The following is a 25,470-nucleotide window of genomic DNA, read 5'->3' as shown; positions in this document are numbered from 1 at the left end:
TTGATGGTGGGATCTCAACTGCTTCTACAGCTCTTTATTTGAAGGGCGCTTTGCAGTCTCTCAGTTCTGGCATGGAGGTGTCTGTGGTACCTGTTTTCTTGCTTCCTAACTAGCTCTCCAATTCCTCCTACAGGTCTTCAGTTGCAATGTTGAATGGAACGATGGAGAAAAGCAGATCTGTGGGTAACATCTTCAAATCACTGGCAGGCCGAGCAATCACAAACCTGGAAAAGCATTGGTGTGTGAGATTCAGGCTGCTTGGTGAGGCCTTTGCACTGAGTATCTGAGACAGGAAGAATGCTGTAGGGTTCTTTGTATAGATAACAACTGCATCTGCAGAGTTCTTTGGAATGCTGAGACAACAGGCAGAGTTTTATGGTGCCTGTCTTTGCACCAAGGAGTGGCCAACTCATTAAAAAATGGAACTCATGAGTCTCTGAAACAGCTGCCAAAATGTGCAATAAATTTTTTGATTGCTCAGAATCTCTAAATCAAAACTGAGCGTCTCTGTGAGATGTGGAGATTAAGCAGTCATGGAAACCTTGCAATGGAAAGAATGGGAGTAGAAGGGCTCAGATGAGGCAGTTCTCTCTGCCCTCAGCAGTGTTATAACTTCATGCTCTCTAATGAAGAAAAGATAAATCACACTTCAAATGAACTTCAGAGAACCTCATGAAAGCACCAATAAGCACCGGATCTCCAGAAATCATCAGAGAACCAAGTTCAGACTACTCACCTGTTTGCCTCAGATGGCCTTTGTTGCCTACAAGGGTGTCTGAACTTAAGACAAAGGTAAGGAATTCAGATTGCCTTCCACAGATGCTTAACTTCAAAGTCACGACTGGCATCCTTTGACTTTCAGTACAACTTAAAATGAAGCATACTTGCCTGTTCTTGAATGGATTGGGCTCCTCCGTCAGCCGGTAGAGGCCAAAGCAGAGTATTCCAAATGTATCTAAAGCTTTGCAGTAGATGTCTCCAAAGGAATCCTCCTGTGATGAAAGAAGCAAAACCACTCCTACCTCAAAGGAACCAAAGTGGACAACTCAGCCCAGCCCTGAGTCGGTCACTGAGCCAACTGCTATCCCCGTTCACTACTTTTAGTCCCATCGTGTTTGGTAAGAAAGATAGAGAACAAAATGACTGATCCCCCCAGAAGGTTAGAATCTAACATGAAGCTATCTGATGTCTTCAGGCTCCTTAAAATACAGCTTTAAGCTACACAATGATCTTCAGCTGGATGAAACAAGGCTTCAGGTAATGACAACCAGCCTTCCTTTTCTGAAGGCAGTGGGGATGAGAGCCCAATCCCTGCAGCCCAAATCCATGCCATGACTCACCATGCCCCCCGACAGCCACCTCTCAGACAGTGGCAGGAGTGCCAGCTTGCACCTGACTTGGTAGGGATTTTGGACCACGTTGTCCAGACTTCTGCTCAGCCTTCTGTCCTCTTCTTCCAGCTGCTCCAACTCTGGGCTCGTCCTGCTTGTCACCAAAGCCTGCAGCAAAGCCAGGATGTGATGGTTGTAGTAGGTCTGCAAAGGAAGAAACAAGGAAAAGATTAAAGGGGATGCCTCGACTGCTGAAAGACAAACAGATTTTACCACTGAAAACCTGGAGAATGTGATCAGACACTTCAGAGGGCTTTTTGTACACTCGGATTCATCCTTCATTACATTCAAAGTTTTCTGACACAAAGACTTGAAGACAAAAAGAGCCAGCATCTTTCTATTATTTGATCTATAAGTGCTCCCTCTGCCCGCAGTGCATCAAATAACCCATTTACCAAAAAAAAAAATCTCATCTCCTACATAGAGCCACTCTGTGGAATCCGTCACCTGCGCTCACCTGAGTAAAGAAACCAAACAAGGTGCAGAGAAGGAACGCTGCTATTAAATCCAAGCTCAGCTCAAATCCGCTTAAGAACTTCTGACTGTATTGTTGGGCAAAAGGGTATAATGCTGTTAGAGTAATTCCCAGCCTTTTAAAGTAAGGAGCTATAGTCCAGGGTTATCCAGGAGTGATACAGCTTCAGGGGAATCTGCACTTTACATATTTAACAGAAGCGTGCTGAGCTCTTTAACATATCATTGCTGTACTTTTTGACATCAAAAGGATTGCATTTCCATACTTGGATGAATTAATAGGATTTGCATGTCACCCTCATTCTGTACTTTCTTGGCTGAGTTACACGGCAGGGGTTTGAAAGGCAGGGAACAACGACAGAGGTGTGTGTACGCACTGGGATGCAGCACACTGTGCTCACAATGGGTCTGGCTTTAAAGCAGCAGCATTTCTGTGGTGTGCCCGTGAGGAGTTACTTTCTTTCCCAGCTGTTGTCTGGGTACAGCTGGAGATAAGGACACTTCCTATAAACAGGAGGGGGAATGGCTGTTTATGAGGGTGGGTAGTGATGGGACAAGGGGGAGTGGTTTTAAACTGAGACAAGGGAGGTTTAGGTTGGATATTAGGAGGAAGTTTTTCACCCAGAGGGTGGTGACGCACTGTTCACAGGTTGCCCAAGGAGGCTGTGGATGCCCCATCCCTGCAGGCATTCAAGGCCAGGCTGGATGTGGCTCTGGGCAGCCTGGGCTGGTGGTTGGCAGCCCTGCCTGTGGTAGAGGGGTTGAAACTGGATGACCTTTGAGGTCCTTTTCAACCCAGGCCATTCTATCATGATTCTATGGATTTACAGACTGACTGAATCTAACATAAGGTGCCCCAGTGCTCTAAAGCAAAGCCAAGTGCTGATCATTCCTGGACAGACTTGGAATCTATGCTGGAATGAAATTTTATCCTTTAAGACAGGTCATGCTAAGTCTCGAGTTACTTTTTCACTTGACACGAGCAGCCATTAATTACTATCTGGCTGACTGACATATCAGAGAGTAGCAGCAATATAATACTTTCCCTAACACCTTCTCAGAAAACCATAACTGGACTTGACACGCTTATTTTGGACTGCTTATCCCTTTGATAGATTTGTTTTGTATTTATTCAATTTCTGCAGAACTGCCACCCAAGCACTATCCCTTTGGACAAGAACTGAGAGCGATGCACGTGGAACTCAACTCCAGCATGGGGAAGAGAAAGAAAGGGGCTTTGGGAAATAAGAGAAGGCAATTTAGGAACACCAGCTTGAGCCGAACTGCAGTTTTGCTGCCAAAATCCTGGCTTAACTACACCTAAGTGTCATCAAAACTAATAGCGCTCAGCTTTGACAGCAACTTAGAATGATCAGACCACCAGGGTGGGATCACCACAGTCCTCCTGGTCTGGTTTCTTTGGTGAGATGTACCCAATCCTCTTAATGCAAAGGTCTCTAAAAGGACATTACCAGGAATTTAAGGAGAATCAAAAGGAATGCTTCCCTTCAAACCTGGTCTTGTGGATCAGTGACGGTTCAAATGAGTGGGACTTTTCAGGAAAGAGCCACTGGGCTAAAAAATCCCATCCATACTTAAAGTGAATTTCTGCCTGGGTGACAGTCGGACACGGGTATGTTTGTGCCCTTGGTGCTATGATGAAGTGGTGGCAGTGAAAGCTGCCTTTTCCCTAGCTCACCAACATGCCAGACCTGTAGGACTCTGCTCTATTTGACCCAGGTATTCAGAATCCCTATAATCTTTCCAGCAATGAGCATCACTCCACTGCAAGGCCAGCTGGCGCCAAATGCAATTCCAGCATCAGTGACTGCACTTCCCTTAGAGGGACTGATAGTAAATTCGTGTTATCAATCAAAATGCAAATAAATCAGGCAGGAGAAGAGACGAAGTTATGAAAAGCTATGAAAGCACTCTGAAAGTTTATCAAAACCAGGGAGAGCAGCTGCTGCTCACAGCATCACTCAGGTGTGTCTCCTGGAGCCCAGAGTTGCCTTTTGTCCTATGGAACCCACTGCCCCAGGAAATCAGAGGCCCACAGAGCAGTCCTTCGGTGGGAGGTTGGGGTTTGGTGGTCTGTAAAGGTCCCTCCCAACTCAAACCATTCCAGGATTCCATGATTAGCAAATTGCTTAAACAGGAATAGACGTGTTTAATTCTGAGGGCGCAGAGTCTTGTGCATTTCTGACACGTGTGGCCTTGACCATTGTTAAGGGTAGATTAAGTGGGTTTACCCTGGCTGATAATCACTTTGTTAACACTCCAGTGCCACTAAACGTGACAGGAGGAGATACCTCTACTTACCATAGACAAAAGAGAATTCAAGAAGCCATCTGAGAAAATAGCTCCTGCAGGGGCAGCAGTAGGGGAAAGCAGATCCTCCTCTGCAATGTCAGAGCTGCTCCTGGGAGCCTCGTTGATGAAGCGGGCATTTGGTGAAAACTCTGTTGGATAAGCAAAGAAGAAATAGGAAACATCTCAGCAATGGAGGGAAGCCATCTAGGATGAGAAAAGAAAGCTAATAAATGTAGCTTGCCATTCTGAGGCCAGCACTAGGAACAGCATGCTGCATTAGGAAAGAGGAACAAAATATTCAGTGCTGCTGACTGATGCTGCAATGGGACACAAAAGACACAGAAGCCTCAAATTGATTTTCCAAGCAAGTGCTTAAAGATAGGAGGCCAACAATTAATTCACCTGTTTTGAAAAAGAAGGAATAATCTGATTTCTTCCCCTCGTTTTCCTGACCTAACAGGAATGGAATGACTCCTTCTATTGGCTTAAACTGGGTTTAGAGCTCCTTTCACGGCTGTCCTCCTGTTACAAGGCTGACGAATGAGTGAGGATCCCTATTCTCGCTGTCTGAGGTAGTCCTGCAGAATTCCCCCCCACTCAGAAAGGGATTCCTCCTCAGCTCTCCTTCTATTCTCAGAGAACTGTTTAAGTGTGCCCTGGCAGAAGTGCTCTGGACGTGCTGGGTCTGTCCTGGCACTCCAGCACTGCCACTGAGTTCTGATGAATGACAGCAGCACAGCTAGAGAGAGACAGGAGGACTGGAAAGGATTGAGATCAAGAACCCACGTCTTCCCATTAAAAAATAGAGAGAGCAAGGAACTCCGTGTGAGTAATGATTGATTTCTATTATGTCCCCTTGGGCCAGAATGCATTTGAGTGTATCATTTTTAAAGATGAGTAAAGCTAGCCAGAATTGCCACGCTATTAATGCCTCCTGTTGTCTTGCAGTGTCGGTGCCATCCTTCAGCCATGTGCTCTCAATACAGATATTTCACCCACCCTGCCTTTTAGGAGCTGGCACTGCTCTGGAATTAATCAGCGTGGCTCCCCAAGCCAGCCTGCAGCACCCAGGCACAGAAACACAGTCCTGCAGCCACAATAGGGGTCCTGCTCTATTTTCCACACCGTTCCTTCTCCTTCCCACATCCACAGGATTCCTGTTTGCTTGCAGATGGTTGCTGTTTATGCCGTGTATCTCTGGCCCTTTATGGTGTGGGTTTTTAGGATGTGCTGTTTTGGTGCCTGCTTACAGTAGCCCTGTGACCCCAGGCTTTAACTCCAATTGAGATGTTCAACGTATTGACATGTGCTCAGTGTGAGGGATGTGGACCAGCAGACACCTCCACGTGCAGCTGCCGTTTAACTGGCCTTGCTTTTGTGCTCCCAGGCTTTAAATTGCAGCATCACAGAATGGTAGGGGTTGGAAGGGACCTCCGCAGGTGCCACGGTCCAACCCCACTAAAGCAAGTTCCCCACAGCTGGTTGCAGAGGAAAGCATCCAGGTGGGCTTGAGCATCTCCAGAGCAGGAGACTGCAGCACCAGTCTGAGCAGCCTATTCCAGGGCTGCGTCACCCAGAAAGTAAAGAATTTGGGGTTATTTTCCTTCTTAGCCCATCCTTGTAACTCTGAACGTGTTCCTACACTGTTGAGGACCAAAGTGGGGCAGCCCTCCATATGCTGAGGGACCGGAGCTCAACTCATTATTGTGTCAAAGAGCTGACATGACTAAAATCCAAGTTATGCCAACAGATCGCAGATGTTTTCCCCTCCATGACACACCACATCCTGGAGGGAAATGACATTGGTGCAGTGGCTGTCTGCAGGCATTAATGTGACTGCACAGTGCCTTCCCTGCACCTCAGGAGCCAGCTCAAAACATTTCTGAGGCTTTTGGATACAACAGAATAAAAGCTGAAACCACAGCACCAGAGAGCATCCAAATATTGCTCCGGGGAATCCAACAGTTCTGAAGGACTCTGAAGAAGGCATTATCTTATCATCAGTATCTGCTAGAGAGTTTCAAGTCTAAGGGCTGAGCAGCCCACTGCAGTGCTTTGCTGCTTTATGGAGGCAGCAGTGCCTTTGTCCCATACCCAGCCCTCAGGTGCGTTGTGCCCGCTTACAGACACTGCTCCAAAGAAGGAAGAAAGAGAACCCAAACCTGAGCACGTGGCTGAGAGGTCAGCTATGACAGCCAGCAGCACGCTGCGCTGATGTGATGTGACGTACCTGTGTCAGCATACTGAATGGAGCAACACATTCACATCACTGGGGACCACCAACCCAGCATCACCTCTCTGGTGTGACGCTGACTGCTGCGTTACTAATCAATTAATCAGTGCTTGTGTTCCTAATTAACGGATCTAGTTTGTAACCATCAGGAGACGAAGGCAAAGATGAAAACCAGCCAAGAGCAGCAATGCAAGAGCTCCATGGCTGCTCCAGTTATGAACACAGGTTAGAGGAGCCCAATGGAGGAAGCCTGCAGCAGCCACCACCAGGATCCAGAGAAGAGGAGGGAACCACCACAGTATTTTGGAAAGGGGAGGGTTGAAATGTAGAGAATCAGGCCTTGGTTTGCTCCATTTTGTTGGGAGATGAAAACTGGGCATGAGATCTTTCTCTAAGTCACCAGAGGGAGGGAAGCATGGCCAAAGGACAAGTCAGATTCCCTCTGAGCACAACTGCTTCTGGTGGTGTCTCCTTCTTCACTGAAAGTAAAGGGAAAGCAGGAAAACACGCTTCTGATTGATTTATCATAGTGAAGTCTGTACCCAAAGGTGGGATGAATGTGGGCCACGTGACAAGAACACAGATCTCCTGAGATCCAGTCTAGCAGAACAGAACAAGGACATTATCTTCATCCTAAATGGATGCCTCGGTGTTTTGCTTCACACTGAGACCTCTGTAACACTTTGTTTTATTTATTCTCCCGATAAACCATCCTGACTCCTTCAAAGGCAGTGAATTAACATCTAAGTCAAACCTTTTAATGTTCCTTGGACATGCAGTGCGTGTCGCTTTCTGCCTCTGCATTCTAAAAAGGCCCGGGCTAAATAAATAATGCAGCACGCATATTGCTGCTGTGAAATTCTTTCCTAAAGAATAACTTACTCAGCTCTGTAGTGATGGGGATCCTTTTATAACGTGGCTCTGATTGATTCCCCAATGCTCCTGCTCCGAAAACAGCATCTGTAGAAACAGTCAATAACAACATGAGGAAAGAGGGAAGTCGGTGGAAGCAGAAAAGGGGGAGGGGGAAAAAATGAAACCAAGACACAATGGTTCAGACTGACAAATGCAGGAAATCTTTTGCTTATGCCTAAAAATAATGTCATTGTCATGCAAAAAAACCCAAAGCATTTCCTATATTTAGAAAGTTTCTTGACTTGGCTTGCTTTTCCAAGGCTTACTTTATTCATTCAGGGCTTCAAAGGATGAGAAAAATAAAAGCTCTCCTGGGAGCTGCTTATTGACATCGTTACTGAAGTATAATTACCCTCTGCGGTGCAGCAGTGATGGTTCTGGTGCTGTTTGGCCCCACGTACCCAATAAGTTACTCATAGAGGGAGGGGGGTTTCTTTTATCCTATGATCTTTTATCATTCAAGGATGCTGTGCGGTACTGGATGGGCCAGACGAAGGCCAAAGCACACACTATGAGTTTTGAAGATCTGACAGTCAAGAAAAAGAAAAACACAGAAGTTCCTACAGGCATTTGTCCTTATGGCTCCCAGGTCTTCCGGACAGCTGACTTGTAGAAGCAACCCCAATTCAAAATCTCTTTTTCTTGAATCTATACAATCTTGTCTCCCTTTCTGTTATACCTGAGCTTTTCCTTTGCTGCCCAGCACAGCACTGTGGTAACTGAGCATCAGGAACACCACATGCAGCACACAGTATTACCACAGCCAAGAGGATGAAATCTCAACTCCATTTTGCAAGAAATGGAACTGGTTGAGATTCAGAGTTCGTAATGACTCCTCCTCTCCTCCGAGGAGCAAGTGAATATTGGAGATCAACCGTTGTTCCAATCACCCATCCCTGAGGTTAGGAGGTGGACCCACAAACACCTTGCAAGAGCTGGCAGGAGTCACCACACCTCAAAGCAGCAGAACGAGCCCTTCCCAAGCACAGCAAGGCATCTCTGAATACACACAACTGAATGCCTGAAGTGAATCATTGCCTGCACTGCACCTCTCCATGCACTGCACCGGTTGATTTGAATGTGTCTGATCATTGCCTGGATACCTTTTCCTTATGTCAATATTTTTCCTATGGAACAGTACACAGCGCTCCACCTGAAATCCTGCAGACTGGCAGGGTGCTATTACAAAAGATTACTTAATTGCAGATTACTTCTGTACGTTTGAATTTCAGTAGCTTATTAAGTTGTCAGCTTTAATTACCATTACATGTTTAGATTATGCCACAGATTATTTAGTTCGGTACCTAGGTTTGCCAACCTGTTTGCGTGGTGACATGACAGGGTGATAATTACAGCATTACTGGAAAACCTAAAATTTTCCATGGGAAAGACTAGAAGTCCTTGGCATCAGCACGACCTCAGTAAACGCTCATTCTTGTGAGCCTAAGTAATATTTACCGCAGTGTGGGTCTGGTTCTCTAAGAGCTGCCTAATTCTCCATCCCATGGGACAAGTAATGCACTGAACGGGCATGGGCTGATTGGGATTGAAATGCTCACCCTGAAATCTCAAACCACAGGAAATGCAATTGAACTGTGTTTTGTTCGAGCCTCCAAAGTCAGACTACGTTTGCTGCAACGTTTACCAAAGCACCTGAGCTCTGAAATGCAGATCTCACTGCTACGAGTCACTGCCTTTAACTGCTGCAGGAGGTGAACTGACACCAAGTTGAGATCAGCACAGGCACTGCCTGGCTCTGTTACTGCTATTTACCACTCTCACTGTTTCCAAGCTAACTTGACAGTTACCCAGCCTGGCAAATTTCCTTGCTGTTCTCTATCTGTCGGCTCTTTCCTAGCTGCAGTTGTCTTCTGTGCTCTTGCACAAAATAGGAACTCTGCAAGGCAGCTTGGGAAGGCTTTGATGAACAGATGCTCACATCTCTATTTCCCATGTATGCATTGTAGTTCAGAGCTCTGCACACAATGTACTGTGATTTTGAGTCATTAGGCAAAAAAAAAAAAATAATGCTGGAGGGTGGTAGAACTGTGGCTGATAGGATGAAGTGCTCTTTCTGCCTCCAGTCTCCCTCTTTTCCATATAGGTATAAAGATGCAGTAGGTACAGTATCTATATCTGTCATTACAGAGATACATGAATAATATACATTTAAGTACACATTATTTACTTCCTCTCTCTATGCAATCAATAATGAGTTCCATATATATATGTAGCAATAAATACATTAGTTAAAAGTAATCTATTCAAGTCACAATTATCCCTTACTCAAATATCCCTTCTAAATCATTATTCTCCTGTTCTGACAGTACACGCTGTATGTTGATGTTATTTTGTCTAGTTATTATTAAAACACCCTGTCTCTGCCTCACTGTAATATTTTCTTTGGCACAGCCCTTGCTTTAAAAGCCTAGAAAGATAATAAAGTATATGGGAAACACTTAAGAGAGCCATCCATTTCTCAGCCCGTCTTCAGTTAATTAATACTTCCACATTCTCAAGAGGAGGACAAATCTCAGCTCTTTTGCCAAATTAAGGAAGGAAGAGACACAATAAATATTCTGCTGAGCTGAGGCTGTTTTTGCTTCCATTGCAGTTTTGTGCTGAGAACAGAGCCCACCTTCTCAAGCCTCAAGGGAAAGGCGTTGTTTTTCTCCTTTGGAAGGATGGATAGGGACTCCACTCACACATGCTTTTGCAAGTAATGCAGCAGTTATCAGCTCTCATTGCCATTTAGCCTCCCACAATTGTCTCTTTACTGGAAACCTTGAAGTTTCACTCAGAGCTTTTGGAAGGAACTGGCCTCTTTCCAGGAGCAGTGCTGGTGCACCTCTCCTTTGCAAACCTGTAGCTGCAGAAGTTGGACTATGCTGTCCAGCCAACCAAGCTGAAATGGATTTCTGGCCGTATTCATTGACATAGTCAGGATAGATGGCCTGTGGCTCAGAGTAGTGACAAGTGATGCTTTCATCCCTCCCTCCTTTCCCCTCCTCCTTTGTCACATCCGCTCACAGGCCAAGGGAAGCACGCTTACCCAGTGAGGATGAGCTGAGCTTCACCTCCATGGATCGGACGTTGAGAGTGGCTAAGATGCTTTCTGTGTCCACCAGGGAAGGATTGTTTGAGATAGGGGTGTTGGAAGACAGAATGACACAAGCAGCGCAATCCTGGACATTAACTGCCTTCAGATCCGCACAGGAGAGAGCACTACCCTGATCAAACCAAACAGAGTGATCAGGAGAACACCAAGGAAGCTGAACCTTAAGGACCATTAAAGGTGAAAGGTGAACAAATGCATTTATTTCAAGCCCAGCTGGCACAGTGGCATTTCAGAAGCATCTTCACATGCAAGAATCTTTGGTCAGAGAAGAAAATTAGTGAGTCTAAATTTGCAATTCATTGGCCAATTTCCCATTTCCAATCACAGTTATCTTCTCAGGGGTAACCACAGTGCCATACCACCACCATCTTCCTCTGGCATCATGGACAAGCGTGATAAAATAGGAGGCATTACTTTTGGATCAGCCCGCACATTAACAAACACTTTTCAAATGTCTTCAGAAGTGCACAGGATTGCTGCAGAAAGGGAGGGAGAGGGAGAAACAGCATCCAAAAAATGCTTACCGAGAACAACCACAGCTTTGGGAAATTCTGGATGAATTTCCATTCTCTTTGCAGGTACTCCAATGGCCCAAGGAGAACAATGTCCTTCAGCTCATGGTAAAGGAGGTTTGTTGCTCGTAAGGGCATCACAAAGTCCTGCAGCCCAATCAGGGGTGAGTTTGCATCACCAAAGACGCAGACCAAGATGTGATCCTGCAGGTACAGCACTGCTTGGTTCTCGCAGCTCTAAATTGGAAAGAGAATCCAGATAGAGCAGCTGATGGGATTATCAGGTTTAAAACACCTCTTTGCCCTGTAACATCTGCAGGTAGAATGAGAATATATACCAAACAAAGCGTTTGTCCTTAAGAATTTGGATTCCAAACGTACCCAACAAAAAACTGATATGTTGGTATAAGGCATCAAAATCATCACAGCAACAATAGTCGGTATCAATTCCAGGTGCTTACTAACTGCTTTGTCCTGCCTATCTGCTTATATTTCTCAAATTAACTAATTAACGCAGTACAGGGGATTGTTCAGTATGTATGGCTGCTGTCTCGTGGTTGGTAGGTGGGATGGGCAGTCCCCAGAGCCAGGTCTGTCATAGGCACAGCACTGACAGCCACATCCCCCAGCCAGGAACTGCAGGATCCGTTCCCACAACGTTCATTCCTATGGCAGTTTTATTCCAAAGACAAACAAGGGTCTTTGTCAGGGAGAAGTTTCCTGATGAGAGATTAGAATCATAACCAAATTAAATGATTGTCTCTAACTAATTAGATTAGTTTAAATTGAATAATGAAACCTTTAGCTGTATTTAATGTAACATGCCTGAAGACCAACGATTAGTCTACTGAATGGAGCTGAACAATTAAAAACACAATCTATTTTATAGCTTATTTTATAGGAACAATTGGAAAAACTATTACTGCTGAACTCTGTGGAGGAAATACACAATTGCAAGATCAACAGGAGCAGCCTGATTAGTGCATGAGCAGCAGGGAGAGGTGAGGCATCCTGAAGGCACTATGGAAGGATGTGGGCCTTCCTACCAAGCCGGGGCCAGACAAGTGACCATAAAATTCCATCAGTTCTTAAGCATCTATGCAGAATTGGAGTGAAGATTAAAATGCCCTAAAAGCATTTAAGTGATCGGAGGATGTATCCTATATTGTAAAAGACAAAGAGAATTATATTTCTGTGTGCTTCGATGCCCTGTGTCCTGCATGGATGTTCTATAGGAACTCCTGTAAGGTATATGATCTAATTTTCCATGAACTGCATGAACATGAAGTGCAATAGCTATTACACACTTATTTTCTTTGTGGACGTTCTTAAGCCTCATAAAGAGCCTCTTGCACAGCCTAGCATCACTACACAGAACCAGTATAACACAGAAGTGGCACATGGGGAATTGGGGCACGCTAGCAGTTATAAGCCTTTTCCTCGTGTAAGTCTGCCTGTAAGATCTTTTCAAAACATTACCCTTCAATTCTCAGAGCTGAGCTCCCAGTCCTATTGGGATATTTGCCCATTTGTAATGACTAATCCTATTTTGGTGGTTGCTGGGCAATAGGGTCCTTTTATTTGCTTGGAAGGAAGCTGCAGCATTTCAAGCAGCATGAATTCCAGCCTGCTACAAGTCTCCCAGCTGGCAGAACAGCTTGAACATTCTGTATTTTTGATGAAATCTTTGATCACCTCATTGCAAGATTTGGTTGCCTACTCTCAGCTCTCTGGCAGCCCTGAGCACAACCTGCCATTTCTAGATAGGATTTGTTCTTTTACGGATTAGACACATGAAATAAATATAGCAAACAATATTAAAGACGTCCAGATCAATAGGGCAAGGGACACGACGGGCAACGTTTAAAAACAACGTAGGTATCAGTTGGACCTTCCTTCGCACATCTGCTGAAATGATCTCCTGAGATTGGATGCCTACCCAGCTTTAGATGAACACGGGAGGCACTACTGATCCCTTGTTACCTTGGAGATCCTTCTCTGTTCCCAGGTTACCACTTAAATTAAAGCAAATATGTCCATGGAATGAGACTTCAGCTCCCATCCGTCTCTGGTCAAGACACTTTAACTGCAACTCGCTCCTGAACGGGGGGTTGTGGTCTCAGTGTCTCTCCTTAGAGCAGGGTCAGCTCAAGGAATGCACTTAAACAACAGTAAACTACAAAGTGCTGTGCTGTCTGCCCAGGTGAGCACTTTGGAGCTCCAGCTTATCCTTTGCAGGATGAGGAGGAACGTGTGAAATACCAAAGGCCACCACTGCACACCTACCAGAAGAGCTTCGTGCAGTGGAACGGCATCACACCAGTGGAACCTTCCTGTTAGGTACAAGGAGACACTGCTGCTCTCCTCCTCCTGGGCATGCGGGTCTCTGAAACAGAGAGAGCAGCTTCTGAGCTACAGAACAACCTCCAAGCTGAGATCACATCTCCAGCTGCTGCTGAGATGCCCTCCTTGCTGACCCTGCAGCGTGCACATCCCTTAATGGCAAGGAGAAGTGAGGATGTGTGAGTCACAAGGGCTATGTGGTGAAGGAATTACTCTACCAACGTCAGTTCAGTGGGACAAACAACGTGAAAAATATGCTGTAACAAGTTTTTAATATGATCATTGAATTGGTTGTGATGTTTATGGCTGTTTGAGTTTGGGTCATAAAAATAGTTTAAATAATGAGCTCTTCAGTGGGGACATTCACTGAAACAGCATTTCTATAAACGTGGTCTCAGGAGCAAGAAGTTAGCAGGAATTTTTCCCTTTAAATAAGGCCCATATTGCAGGATATTCTGCTGCTGATGGAAAAGACCTGTTTGCTCAGCACTCTCTCTCCAGCTTTACAGTAGGTAGAAGGAGCCCTGAGCAGTTGTCTTAGGAACAAAGCTTATTTAATCACTCTGGAACTGAAATAGCAGCAATAAAAGAAACTTGCCATCCAGGATTACAATGTGCGCTGAACACAACAGCCTTACAGGAGCTGTATGACCAGGCAAGTGCTCGGTCCTGACATTGTTTTTCTTGTCCAATTCATCCTTATCTTGTCAATGCAGTATTGAGATTAACAGAGAAGGGGGGCTTTGCTAGGGGAAGGTGCCATTCTCTGCAAGGCTTGCAAGGCAGATCGAGCTGTGCCCTGAAACAACCAACTTACATAGGAACTCAGCTTAGCACTTCTTAGCAGAGCAGCAGGAACCTGAGATTTGACCCATTTTTGCACATGGCTTTGTGGGGTTTGCAGCTCATCTCCTCCTCAGATAATGAATCTTTAGGCCACTGATTAAGTGGCATTTTGGCAAGCTGGAGCCTCTTCTCACGAGCTCTCTTTACTTGACTCACATTCACCAATCAATCAGTGTATATATCTCTATCATAATAAAGACATCATCTATATACACAACTTGTCAGAAATGACAACTCCTCCTTTTAATATTATAGGAAAAATATACGCCTGAGAAGAAACACCTCGTGGATCCCCAAGGCAAGGGAAAGAGGAGAAGATAGCAGGAGACCTGCTTTATCATAGCAGCACCCCCCTTTGCAGGGCCAAGCACACTCTCATTTGACAAACCATTCTTTAGTTTGGGGTTTCTCCTGTCACAAACTCTGCAGATTACATGATCCTTACAGAAATCTGATTTTCCTGAGACACTCATAAATCATCCTGCATTGGACTCTGAGGAGCTTGAGGATGGGGACACAAGCACTGATATGGTATGGTACTCTACAGAGACAGAAGTAGTCTTTGTCTGAGCTACACGAGTTACTTACTGCAGCTATTGGGTTATCTGGGTCACAAATTGACTGTGCTGAGTGCACAGTTATCCACGTTTGCTCTCCATGAGTCTAGAAAGCAAAGAGTGGCATTCAGAGGATGCTGTGCCTTGCCATGTCAGTGCTGTCGTTCCCAGACCTGCACGTATGTTAGCCTTCTCCTTTAGGGAGGAGCAGAGTTCCACATGCATGCAATAGGAATTGCCATTGCCTGTGGGGCTGCTGCAAAGCCCCTTCTTCACTCCCAGGTCTGCACCATGAGTGCTTATCTGGGCTCAGCTTATTCATCACCGTGGATTATATCACAATGCATCAAAGTGCTCTCCTTACCTCACAAGGAACGGTGAGGCTTAATTAATTAATAACGCAGAGGTATTATGCGTCATTGCAAAGTGTTGTAATTTAGAGCATTCCATCCAATAATTAAAAAATATCAGGCAACAAGTAAAACCGACCTTAAAAATGAGTAGTTAATTTCTTTTAATTACATCCACTGAACCAAATCCTCCCCTAAGCAGTGCACATGTAATCCCAGTGAAGTCAGCGTGGTGTACAGAACTCACTGCAGTACAATAGGCAGCAGTTATCATTTATATCATAGCAGTTCTTAGAGGTTCCCCCTTTAGGTTTAGGGCCACAGACATGAATGACAAAGGCAAACTAAACTGAGCTGAGAAAGCAGCTTAGAGCAACACAGGCACTTACAACACAAAAAAAGGCTGAGTCCCAATCTAACAGGCACTGCCCTACGCTGCATCCTCACATGGAGCCAGGATCCTCAGACAGCTCTGAGTGATGGGACCTCAAAAAGAAACGAGGAGCTGGCAGTGCAGGAAGAACTCAGAGTGTCCTGAATGGTTATCCAGGCAGACGAGTGGGGCTGCTTCTCTCCAGGAGATGCCTTCTGCTTTTGCTGTCCAGCCTCCTCTTCCACACCCAGCTTCCATCCAAGCCACCCCCTGGCTGACACTCCGCTATAAAAGGACCTATTGTTCAGCCATCAATGGAAGCCAGGTGTCATAACTCCAGCTCTTTTTTAATATAGCACAGTTATTGCAGGGGAGCTGGATACAGCTTCTGCAGGCAGGCCTCACGTGTCAGAGCTCTGAGCCATCATTTCTGACAGAAAACAACAGCCCATTATTCATAGCATCCCTGGTGCAATCCTTGCTGAGGATCCCCCCGAGGTTGCACAGCCTCTCATCAGCTCCAGCACATGCATGTGTTGTTCCTTCACTGCTCCTCAGGCTGGGCACGAGCTGGCTTTTCAAACCAAAGTCTGATCCTGCTACCCACACACAGAACGGTGCCTTGCTTCGATTCCAGAGAGGCTGAGCAGAGAGTAGGACAGCAGGCAGCTCGAGGAAGGGAGGCGAAATTCAGCTCCTAATTATCAGATTAAAGCCTTAAAGCAGTTGTCATCTATGAAGGGACCGAGAGGAATTTGGCAAACGGGAAGGGAAAAAAAAAAAAACCCACAAATCCTCTCCTAATGATAACCAATCTCTGAAGGCAACCTTGTCATTTTTTGAGAGCATCTCAACAGTTCCCTCTATTTATTTTTTTGGTCACCGCTCATCAAAATTTGCATGGCTAGTTAGTGGGTTAATTTAATTACGAGCAGCGTTTATGAACAGCCTGATGGGGGATCTGCAGAGGGCAATAGAATCTGCTCTTGGATGATGAAATTGCACACACTACACATCTGGAAGCCGTCATGGGACAGATCGCTGCCTTGTAAATGCGTGTTGAGTGTTACAATATTTTACTAAGCACTCCCAATCTGTCAAGGTTTACAGGAGAGTGGAGGCTGAGAACATTTGGGATCATTTGTGGCTTAGAGCCATTAGCTACTTCCACCCACTTATTGTGACATTATTAACAGCAAAATAATCTCAAGAGCAGAACTTGGCTTGGTTGAGGTCTTAGATAATAGGAGTGATGTTCGCTGAGGGTCAGAAGCAGAGAGCCAGGACCCATTGGAACACAGGGCTGAGCAGGACAGCACGGCAGGGAAATGTGTGCACTGCTCCTCAGAGGGCCGACTCAGAGCAGTCAGCATTGGCACTGCAGGGCTGTGTAAGAGGCGCTGCTCGGGAAATAACCAAAGGAGAAATGCTACCACAGCAACGTGATGCCGACCATTGCTTACTATTGCCTTCATCAGCATGGTTAGCACTAAGAAGGGTGCAGCACATTGCACACGGCATAGAAGAGCTTGCACCACAGACAGCCCTGGACGTGGTAACGAATCTATCCATCAAAACAGAAAACATGAGCTGTACTGCTGTGCTCTTCCTTCCAAAACTCAAGCTCACTGATTAAAAACCAGTATCATCGCCACTGCATGACATCTTGCTTACAATTAGTGCCCAGGATACGCAACCTCTGTTGAGCAGAACGGCCAGTTAGCAACCACGACCACATAGCATAGAAGTCCATTTCTGGTCATGCACACGAGGATGGATTTCATCCCATGAAATGCAATCCTCTGCTGAGAAGATCAGCACTTGGCCTGTGAAAGAAACTCTGCACTGAGTTTCCTCACCTGCTGGAGCCACAGCTCAACAAGATTTGGAAGACTTTACCTCCAAGGAGCTTTTGGCTCCTTATTAAGCTATTGCATACCTGCTTAATTCAAATCCCCATCCAATCATTAAATATGTTTTTTTTTTTTCTTATGGGTCATTATGATGTGATTTATGGCATCGGTGTAATTGTCAGAATTACTGTGGGTAATTAAAATACAAAATGCATGCTGCCAGAGGCTTCAGTCACTCTCAGCACCTCATTAAAAATCAGGAGCTGACCAAATTATAAATAGACTGGTCTGCACAAGTTCACAGGGAAAGCTAATTATGAAACTTCTCCTTATGCACTCAGAGCCACACTATCAGTCATGCAAATTCTTTAAGTGATTATACTATTGTATAACGTGGAATCAGATCGGTGCATACAGGTGGGTGCAACTCCAGTTACCATACGCAGCACAACTGTACTCTGTGTGGTGAATGAGAGCTCCGAAAATTCTTGTGTAAGCTTGATGATGGATGTGGGATAAGGCCTGGGGAAGAGAGAAAAGATGTGATTTCATGAGAAATAAGGAAGAAACTGAGGAATGCATGGAGAAGCAGAAGTTGCAAAGATTAAGGCCTGTAATGGTAAGGCTGAGAGAAACAATGAAGAATGTGAACAGAGGGGAAGAGAGCTTCTGTCTGCACAGAGCAAGTCTGGGCACATGCTGCACACTGCAAAGTAGCTTTGCTCCATCAGACCTCTGCTAAAATATCTGATCCATCACACTGATCCTTGAGCTGTGAGTTGCAGCAAAAAAGAGAAAGATGTAATTGTTCCATGAGCAAGATGCAGCCAGACTGCACCGCCAGAGCCACCTCCGTGTGTTTGGGTGTCTGAAGATTCACGTGGACTGAGAAGAGTCAGGTTCCAAAAATGATGCTGATTTATATTGTGTACCTGTGTGAGATTTGCAGGGTGGAGATTTAAAGAGAGAAAGCTTTATGGGGGAGAGCATGCACGGACGATGTCCCTGCCTGAATTTTCTAACCCAGAGATACCTCATCCACTGCAGGTGCATTTATCAGCTCATCACATCTGCCACTTCATCCAATCTGGCCTCCCGACTCCAAGAAGGACTCCCCAGAAACGCACAGCAAACACACAGGCCTTGCACAACGTGAAGCAGAATGCAAAATCTCCTCTTTTCCCTGGGGGAGCTCCCAGTTTAACCTTCCAGAGCCTGAAGTATCTGCCCATTTTCTTTCCCAGTTCATCCCAAGCTGCAGAAATGCCACTGGCGCCATTCAGGAGGGCTTCTTTATAACATTCCAGCCCTGAAGCCTTTGAGAAGCATCAGCATTCCTCCACGTTCCTACGAACCCTCTGAGGTTTGGCCATCACCGAAACGCCCCCTCCACGTCTTCCCCATTCTAGCAATAAAAGTAAATCCAAAGGAATGTGAAACTCATCTGACGTGAGGTTCCTTTGCTGTCCAACTGACTGCTCCATGAGCCCCCACCCCGCCGTGTAAATACCAGCTAGTGAGCAAAAGCACAATGTGCCTGCTGACAAAGGGATCTCGCTCACTGTAACAACACTTCCTCCACCTCTACCGAGCTCCTTTTTCTTGAGAACACAGTTTTACACTTGTCCTTCATACAAATAACCCGAGGGTGGGAATTATTCAGAAGGCTCGTGTTTGACACCCCATCTGTTCATTTCTGACAGCGATATATAATGTAAGGCTATAAAAACTTGAAAAATAATGCAACATAAAAAGGGATTGACTCGGCTCCAAGAGGCCATAAACGGTAACAAATACCATTGTATGATTTATTTCATGCTGTAATCTTTACAGTAAGTCATCTTTCAGACATTTCCTTGTGACAGGTTTTAATAATATTAATGCCCAGAGCAATCCAAATCATCGCCAATAGACATATTTATCAAGCTGCCAATCCAAGTAAATGAAATTCTATAAGCAATAATGTAACATGTTTAAAGGAAGCTAATAAAACAAGTCAGGAGAGAAATATTACTGCAAAGTATTCTCTCCCTAATCCGGCCCTGGATTTTATACAGCCGTAATGCAAATCTTTCCCTCCGTGATTTATCGCTCCAAAAATACCAATGACCTTTTTGGGAGCTCTTGCACAGCCCTTCTCACACATTTATAAAGGCTGTGATGCATTCTGCCAGATTAGCTGAGCTGGAGCACTCAGCGTTACCGCTTTGTTTTGTGCTGCCTTTGGGTTGGGGAGTGATGGGCAGCGTCAGAGTGGGATCTTAAGTCTTAAAGATTTATTTGGGACTGACAAGCCCTAACATAGGCTTGGCAACTCGGCAGGTATTTATTAGCAATTATCCTGGCAGTAGATAAATTACAATTAAGATGGAGCTAAAACTTGTTTCTTTAGCCTGGGTTCCCCTTTAATCTAATTCAGTTTTTATTAATCCTCCTCCTGGCTGAAGGGCTTCTACGCCAAGACAAAAGGGAAGGAGATGCTGCAGAGTTGCACACACGGAGCCTTGCTCACAAACCCCCTCTTATGCCTCACCAGAAACTGAACAGGAACGAAAAACAAGAGTCAACAATCCAGCAGAACGTACACCATTAAGTTTGCCATGCCTTAGGCAAGGCTGCAGAGGAGCCATGAGCAGTAAAGCAAAGCGTATCGATGCCCCATAAGCCCAGGGAGGTCTTCCTGCATTTCCTTCTGGATGAACTCTGTAGCTCATCCAGTCCCACTCCTCTCGTTTTGTGGTTTTTTCTGTTTGTTTCTCTTGGTTATTGCTGTCATTGTGCTCAGTATTGGTTCATGATTTATTATTGTCTTAATGACGTTAATTAAGTTCTTTCCCTGGGTATAAAGATCTGCTGATTTCCAATGAGAAAGAAAAAGAAGAGTGTATGGGCATGGGGTGCACGGTGCTGAGGGGGATATCTGTCATTATAACAGCCTGCAACACCAGAAATACCACTGAGACCCAAACGAAATGGGCTCTGAGTCTCACAACAGGCCAGGCCCAATCCTTTCTCACCGCACTTCCCTGAATTACAACTTGATTAATTTGTTCCTTGATCAGCTCAGATGTAAACCCTCCCCAGTGTGAGATGCAAAATTCCAATTTTTTTTTAAACAGAAATTAAGTATTCAGCGGGCTAAATATCCCAACAGAAAGCTATTTTCAAGTGAACCCACAAAGGGGCAGAGTGGTAAATGCCCAAAGTATTGACAGCACTGCCTGCACTGCTGCACACAGCAGCCCCCCAGCTACACCCCGGCATCCCAGGCACTTGTGTTCAAGTCCCCATCCTCTCTGCATCACGCTGTGCTTTGCCATCCTAAATCAAACAGAGCAGGGATCTGTACTTGGAGCTCCCCTTGGCCGCTGTCCCAGCCATCCTGATTCGGATGGAAAGGTCAGTGTTAGCTTTCCTATTAGCAGAACACCCCAGGTGGAAAAGCTCGGCTTGATCTGAGAACGGGCAATTGCATCCGAGTCTAAATGGGGTTTTAATGGTAATAAAAAATGACTTGGGATAGATTTGAGAACTGTAATGTTACGAAGGGGCGGCTCCAAACAGCTGTATTTTGCACTGAGTTTTCCTCTCTGACTTCTGAGACCTCACTTCACCCTTCCCTCCTTCCCTTTGCCGCTGTTTAAGGCAGAGATCCTTTTAACAGCGCTCACATCCAGCCCAACAGGGCTCCAGCAGAAGCCTCAAGGCACCGCTGTAACACAAATAAATACTGCAACTAATAACAAGATGGTAAAATCCCCTCCCCAGGGAAGCACTGCAAGACCATTCCCTGGCGACACTTAAAACTAAACACCAGAAAACATCCCAGCCCCGACTGGGGAGGAAACGGTGCCTTTTTGATATGGTGATGAGGGAGAATCTTGCTGGGGATGGGAACAATTATTTATCTGCACATTTGGCCATTTCTTCAGGGGATTTCGGGATCTCTCAGTAACAATTTTGTTCCTCACTGCTCAGCAGCAGCAGCAGCAGAAATCTCTGGGAAAATAAATAAATAAGAGCTGCATAATCCCCAAGGTGTAATCCCAGAGTACGGAAACTCACTTCACTTAAATACCTCCCTCTGGCATAATTGACTTTTCATGCGCATGTTAATAATGGCATTTCAGCAGGTTGTGAGGGTTTGTTCTTCTCCCTCCTGCCTCCCCCCTTTGGTAAATTATGTTACTGGGCGTGAGGAGGGGGAGGGCCGCGTTATAAATCTAATTATGCTTCCGTTTATATTTAACAAGTCAGCACAATCTGCTGGTATGTGTGTATGTATTTACCATGCAGCCCCAATATTTACAGCTGACCTAATTGGTTGTAGGACAGCAGCACTGAGCAACGTTTTATTGTCCTGCTAGCACGAATGTGCCGGGGACAGCTGCTAAGATGCAAAGCTCTCCGGAGGACACCTTACAATCCCTGCCATACTGACATTTGCCTTTGCTGCTGAAGCACGAGATGGGATTTTGCAGGGAGGGGAGGCATTATTTATTAAACCTCTTCAGTTCTACAGCGACTGCAAATTGCTCACAAGCAGAAATGAGGTAAGAAATACTGGCTTGTGCATCTCTTCCCCTGCTAGGTGCCTGTCTACTCGCTGCAAATCCTAGCATGATGCTATTTGCCAATATGTCCTGTCACCTTCTCTAGTGGATGTAGGAAAAGCGTAACAGCTTGCTGTCACTGACAGCTCAGTTTCAGACCACGATACTCTTCCTTATGCTGAATATAGCAGCTCAGGTTATGAGGAGTTCCAATGCAAGTCAAGTGGGACTGCTCAGCAAACTAAGTACACTGTAGTTAAAACATTGCAATTCACACCTCGACTCAGACAGAAGATGACTACACTGACACTGCTTTGTGAAACCTGCTGGGAAATCAGATTCCACCAGCCAGGAAGCATTCAGATGGCATAGAAGGAACTCCTCGCATGCACTGCTGATGTTAGAGAACAAGGCTGTCGGGTGAGATTTCTCTTGGATCACCAATTGGCTTTAGAGCAAACCCGAGATTGTTACTCCTCCACGTTGCTGCCAGCAGCACAATGCAATTAAGCATCTGAAGAAGAAGCAAAACTCAGTGTTGGCTATTCACATCCCTACACTCAGCTACTCTCGTCTTCACCCTGCCCTCTGAAAGGCACCACAATAAACCTATTCATGATTCCTCTGTATTATTTTGCTTCCATCTAGAGCCCAGTAAGGACTTTCTTGAGATGTACCAATCCCTCCTTTCACTGTTCCATTGTTCCTCAAATTGGCATCACAATTTCATTGTGTCTCACGTGTGCTTATAGGGTCTGACCCTACAGAAGAGTGTTAGAGCTGAGGATTTGGATGCATAGAAACAGTTGTGCTTTCTAGATCGATCAGTTAATCGAGACAGGGAGAAGCCATAAACCAACCACTAACAATAGCAGAAGAACAAGGAAACAGGCTGTTCCTGCTTCCCACACAGATTCTCAATGAGTAAGTTCAGGAAATGCCTGCTCAGCACTCACACAGCTTTACATTTCTTACCCATCAACAAATCTCTGAGGTGGAAGGATACTGAGGGACCTCAGCTTTGCAGGCTGTCCATCCAAAACAAGCGATTCTCCATAGAACTTCATTTTCTCTGGAACAAAGGCAATGAAACAAAGTTGGCTTCCTTTTGAATAGCCCTTGGTTGTATTTAGACTGTGTCCCCAGATGGCCACGATGCCATCTGAAGCTTCTGATGTGGCTTCAGAAATGCTGGGCCAAGGAGCTTTCAATTGGTTATTCACACAGGTAGTCAGAAATACAGCAGTGCTATAAAATAGTATTTCTATCTACTATGGCACTGAATGGTCTTAGGCGTGGTGAGCACATCCTTCATGCACCACCTCATTCCAAAGGGGCTCCTTCTCTTTGTGAAGCGTGGTCCTCTACACAGGAAAAACAAACCAGAGGGTAGGCAGAGTTCATCCTCACCACTGTGCTGTCCTGGCTTGAAATTATTAATTACCCTATTCTCATGCTGTCTCTGAGAGTTGAACCTGTTACAGCTGCAACCCTTTCCCAACAGAAAACCAAGCTTAGAAAGGCTGGGTGGCCTGCAGGTCCAGATTGAATCTGAGGAAACAGATTAAGAAAATGAGCTTAAGCTTCCCAAATCCTAAAGCAGCAATTTAACAGCTGGAACATCTTTTCTCTGACATTTGATCGAGTCCTTCCTGGGCCATAATCTGAGGTCACAGGCCATTAAGACCAGCATTAGAACACCAGGCAGTGATTTGAAGATGTACAGCAGCACCCTCGGAGGTTGTTAAGCCCCTATCTGCACCTCCTGCTTTCCACAGTGCAGCAGCAGGTTCAGAACACACAGAGCTATTCCTTGCACTCCCCTGGCCTGTATCTTTGTTGCTAATCTGCATTCCTCCCCTTATCAGCATTTGACAGGAGGCACAAAGCTTTTCACGTCACATGTGTCCAAACATGTCCAATGCATTCAGGTGGGGAAGGAAAGGGTGGACTGGAAGAACTTTCAGACACAGAGATCTCTATCTCACCAACTGACAGGTGAACCCTCTCACATACCTCCAGCTTCCTTGTTCGGTTGCAGCTATTGCCAAAGCACACTAACCCAGATGGAGCAGCCAGTGATTCTAAACAGACCCTGGCAGACAAAGGGACGTCTCTGAATAGGCAATTTGTCAGCCTTAAGCTGTAATTGTTCTGCACAGGTGTGCTGAACACAGGTGCATTTGGCCTTGGTAACAGGATAGCTCCTTCTACAGCCCTGTGTTCAACGAGGTGGGAGCTGGAAGGGCAGAGAGGCAGTCCTCCAAGGATGCCATGTGACACCCAATCAATCCTGCTAGGTCAAGCTTCATTAAAGTACCATAAGACCAGTCAGAGAATGGAGATCCTTAACAGCCTGTCTTACATGGGCAGTAATAAGTAAATGTCTCCCAAAACAAGATACTTCTTTTTAACTTATGGCCCTCAAGTAAGCCATTCACACTTGTTAAAGTAGTGACGTGATTGCTCCTTTAACTGAAGCTCACAGTCTGGGGCTCCTGTATTGGTTTCTTATTCGTGACAGTGAACTCTGTCTTCACCAGCTACACCTGTATCTGCAGTGGAAACAGGGAGGAGGCATCCTCACCTGCACTGGCTGGGGGTCTCCTGCATCTGACCTCATTTCCCTTCCTCCCACAGTCAGTCTGGAGGCATCCAGGACTCAAAGTACTGCTTCAACGGGGTTATGTTGGGAAGGGAGGAATCAAAGTGACTACAGCTGAGGTCTGATCCATCTGGAATCCTGGGGAAAACTGATGGCAAGGTCTTTTGGCTGGCAAAACTGATCCAGCTCAGGCAGCCATCCTCTCTACTGCATATCTGGTGTAGAACTGCAGGTTTGCAAACAACCGTTCTTCACTGATACATATCCTGAAATGCAATCATGTCCTTTTAAAGCCTAAGCTTGCCTAGGAAACCAGAATAAAACCACCCAGGTGGAGAGAGTTCCCACAGCATCGATGTATTTCTGCTCCTTTGACACTGACTTTTATTAAGATGTCTTCTACACTTAAAGAAACCTCTTTTCTGGGAGGTAGATGGCTTTCAGGGACCTCAGCTGCATCTAAGCTGATAAGTGTGTGGGACTGAAAATGGGCTCCAGCTTCCCTTCCTACACGACATTACTACACGGAGTCCTCCAGGTGTCAGTGTGTTTGTACTCGCCGTGTGAATGAGTTCTGCCTTCATCTCTGCCATCTGCAGCTCAGAGCCACGTTTTGTAATGGGGCTTGGCTGCCATCTGCTGTTTAAATTATTTGCAAGTGTTAGAAAGGAGCAGGACTGTGTGCCCGTATTTAATGGGAAGCTCCTCCTCAACTCTTTAAAGCGAAGCCCTCCTTTCCAAGGAGGGGAAAAATTCACACGTGGACATAGATGTGCATTTTGGCCGTTTACTGCCTCACATTGCTGCAGTTAAACATCAATCAGAGGCCACATCTTCTGCTTCAGCAGAAACCCAAAGCAAAGCAAAGCCCAGGAGCTCCCTGCAGGTGGAGTTGGAGGTGATGAAGGCACACGATGCTCTGCTTTGGGTCAGATGTTATAATCTGTCCTCTCAGCTCTCCTAAGTTTTGCAGTCTGCAGAGCAAACACCACCAGATGCTGCCACATGCCCTGCACAAACCCTACAATGTTTTT

At 45.6% G+C, this 25,470-nt stretch overlaps 1 protein-coding gene across 2 annotated transcripts in view; it reads right to left on the bottom strand.

The window, feature by feature from the left end:
• KCNU1 (potassium calcium-activated channel subfamily U member 1) overlaps positions 1-25,470 on the bottom strand; it is a 73,820-nt gene continuing 48,350 nt past the window's right edge. For both annotated transcript variants that reach the window (XM_040651520.2, XM_046903401.1), the window contains exons 19-27: positions 22,807-22,903; positions 13,243-13,342; positions 10,969-11,193; positions 10,379-10,556; positions 7,294-7,371; positions 4,188-4,327; positions 1,341-1,535; positions 889-992; positions 1-224 (exon numbers count right to left, since the gene is read on the bottom strand). In XM_040651520.2, coding sequence (XP_040507454.1) covers positions 128-224; positions 889-992; positions 1,341-1,535; positions 4,188-4,327; positions 7,294-7,371; positions 10,379-10,556; positions 10,969-11,193; positions 13,243-13,342; positions 22,807-22,903 — 1,214 coding nt within the window. In that variant the 3' untranslated portion in view covers positions 1-127. The remainder of the gene's footprint in view (positions 225-888; positions 993-1,340; positions 1,536-4,187; positions 4,328-7,293; positions 7,372-10,378; positions 10,557-10,968; positions 11,194-13,242; positions 13,343-22,806; positions 22,904-25,470) is intronic.

The sequence above is a fragment of the Gallus gallus genome, chromosome 22, assembly GCF_016699485.2.
Source record: "Gallus gallus isolate bGalGal1 chromosome 22, bGalGal1.mat.broiler.GRCg7b, whole genome shotgun sequence".
NCBI classification, from domain to species: domain Eukaryota; kingdom Metazoa; phylum Chordata; class Aves; order Galliformes; family Phasianidae; genus Gallus; species Gallus gallus.
Note: the sequence above shows the minus strand (reverse complement) of the source record. Positions and strands in the feature narration are given on the sequence as shown.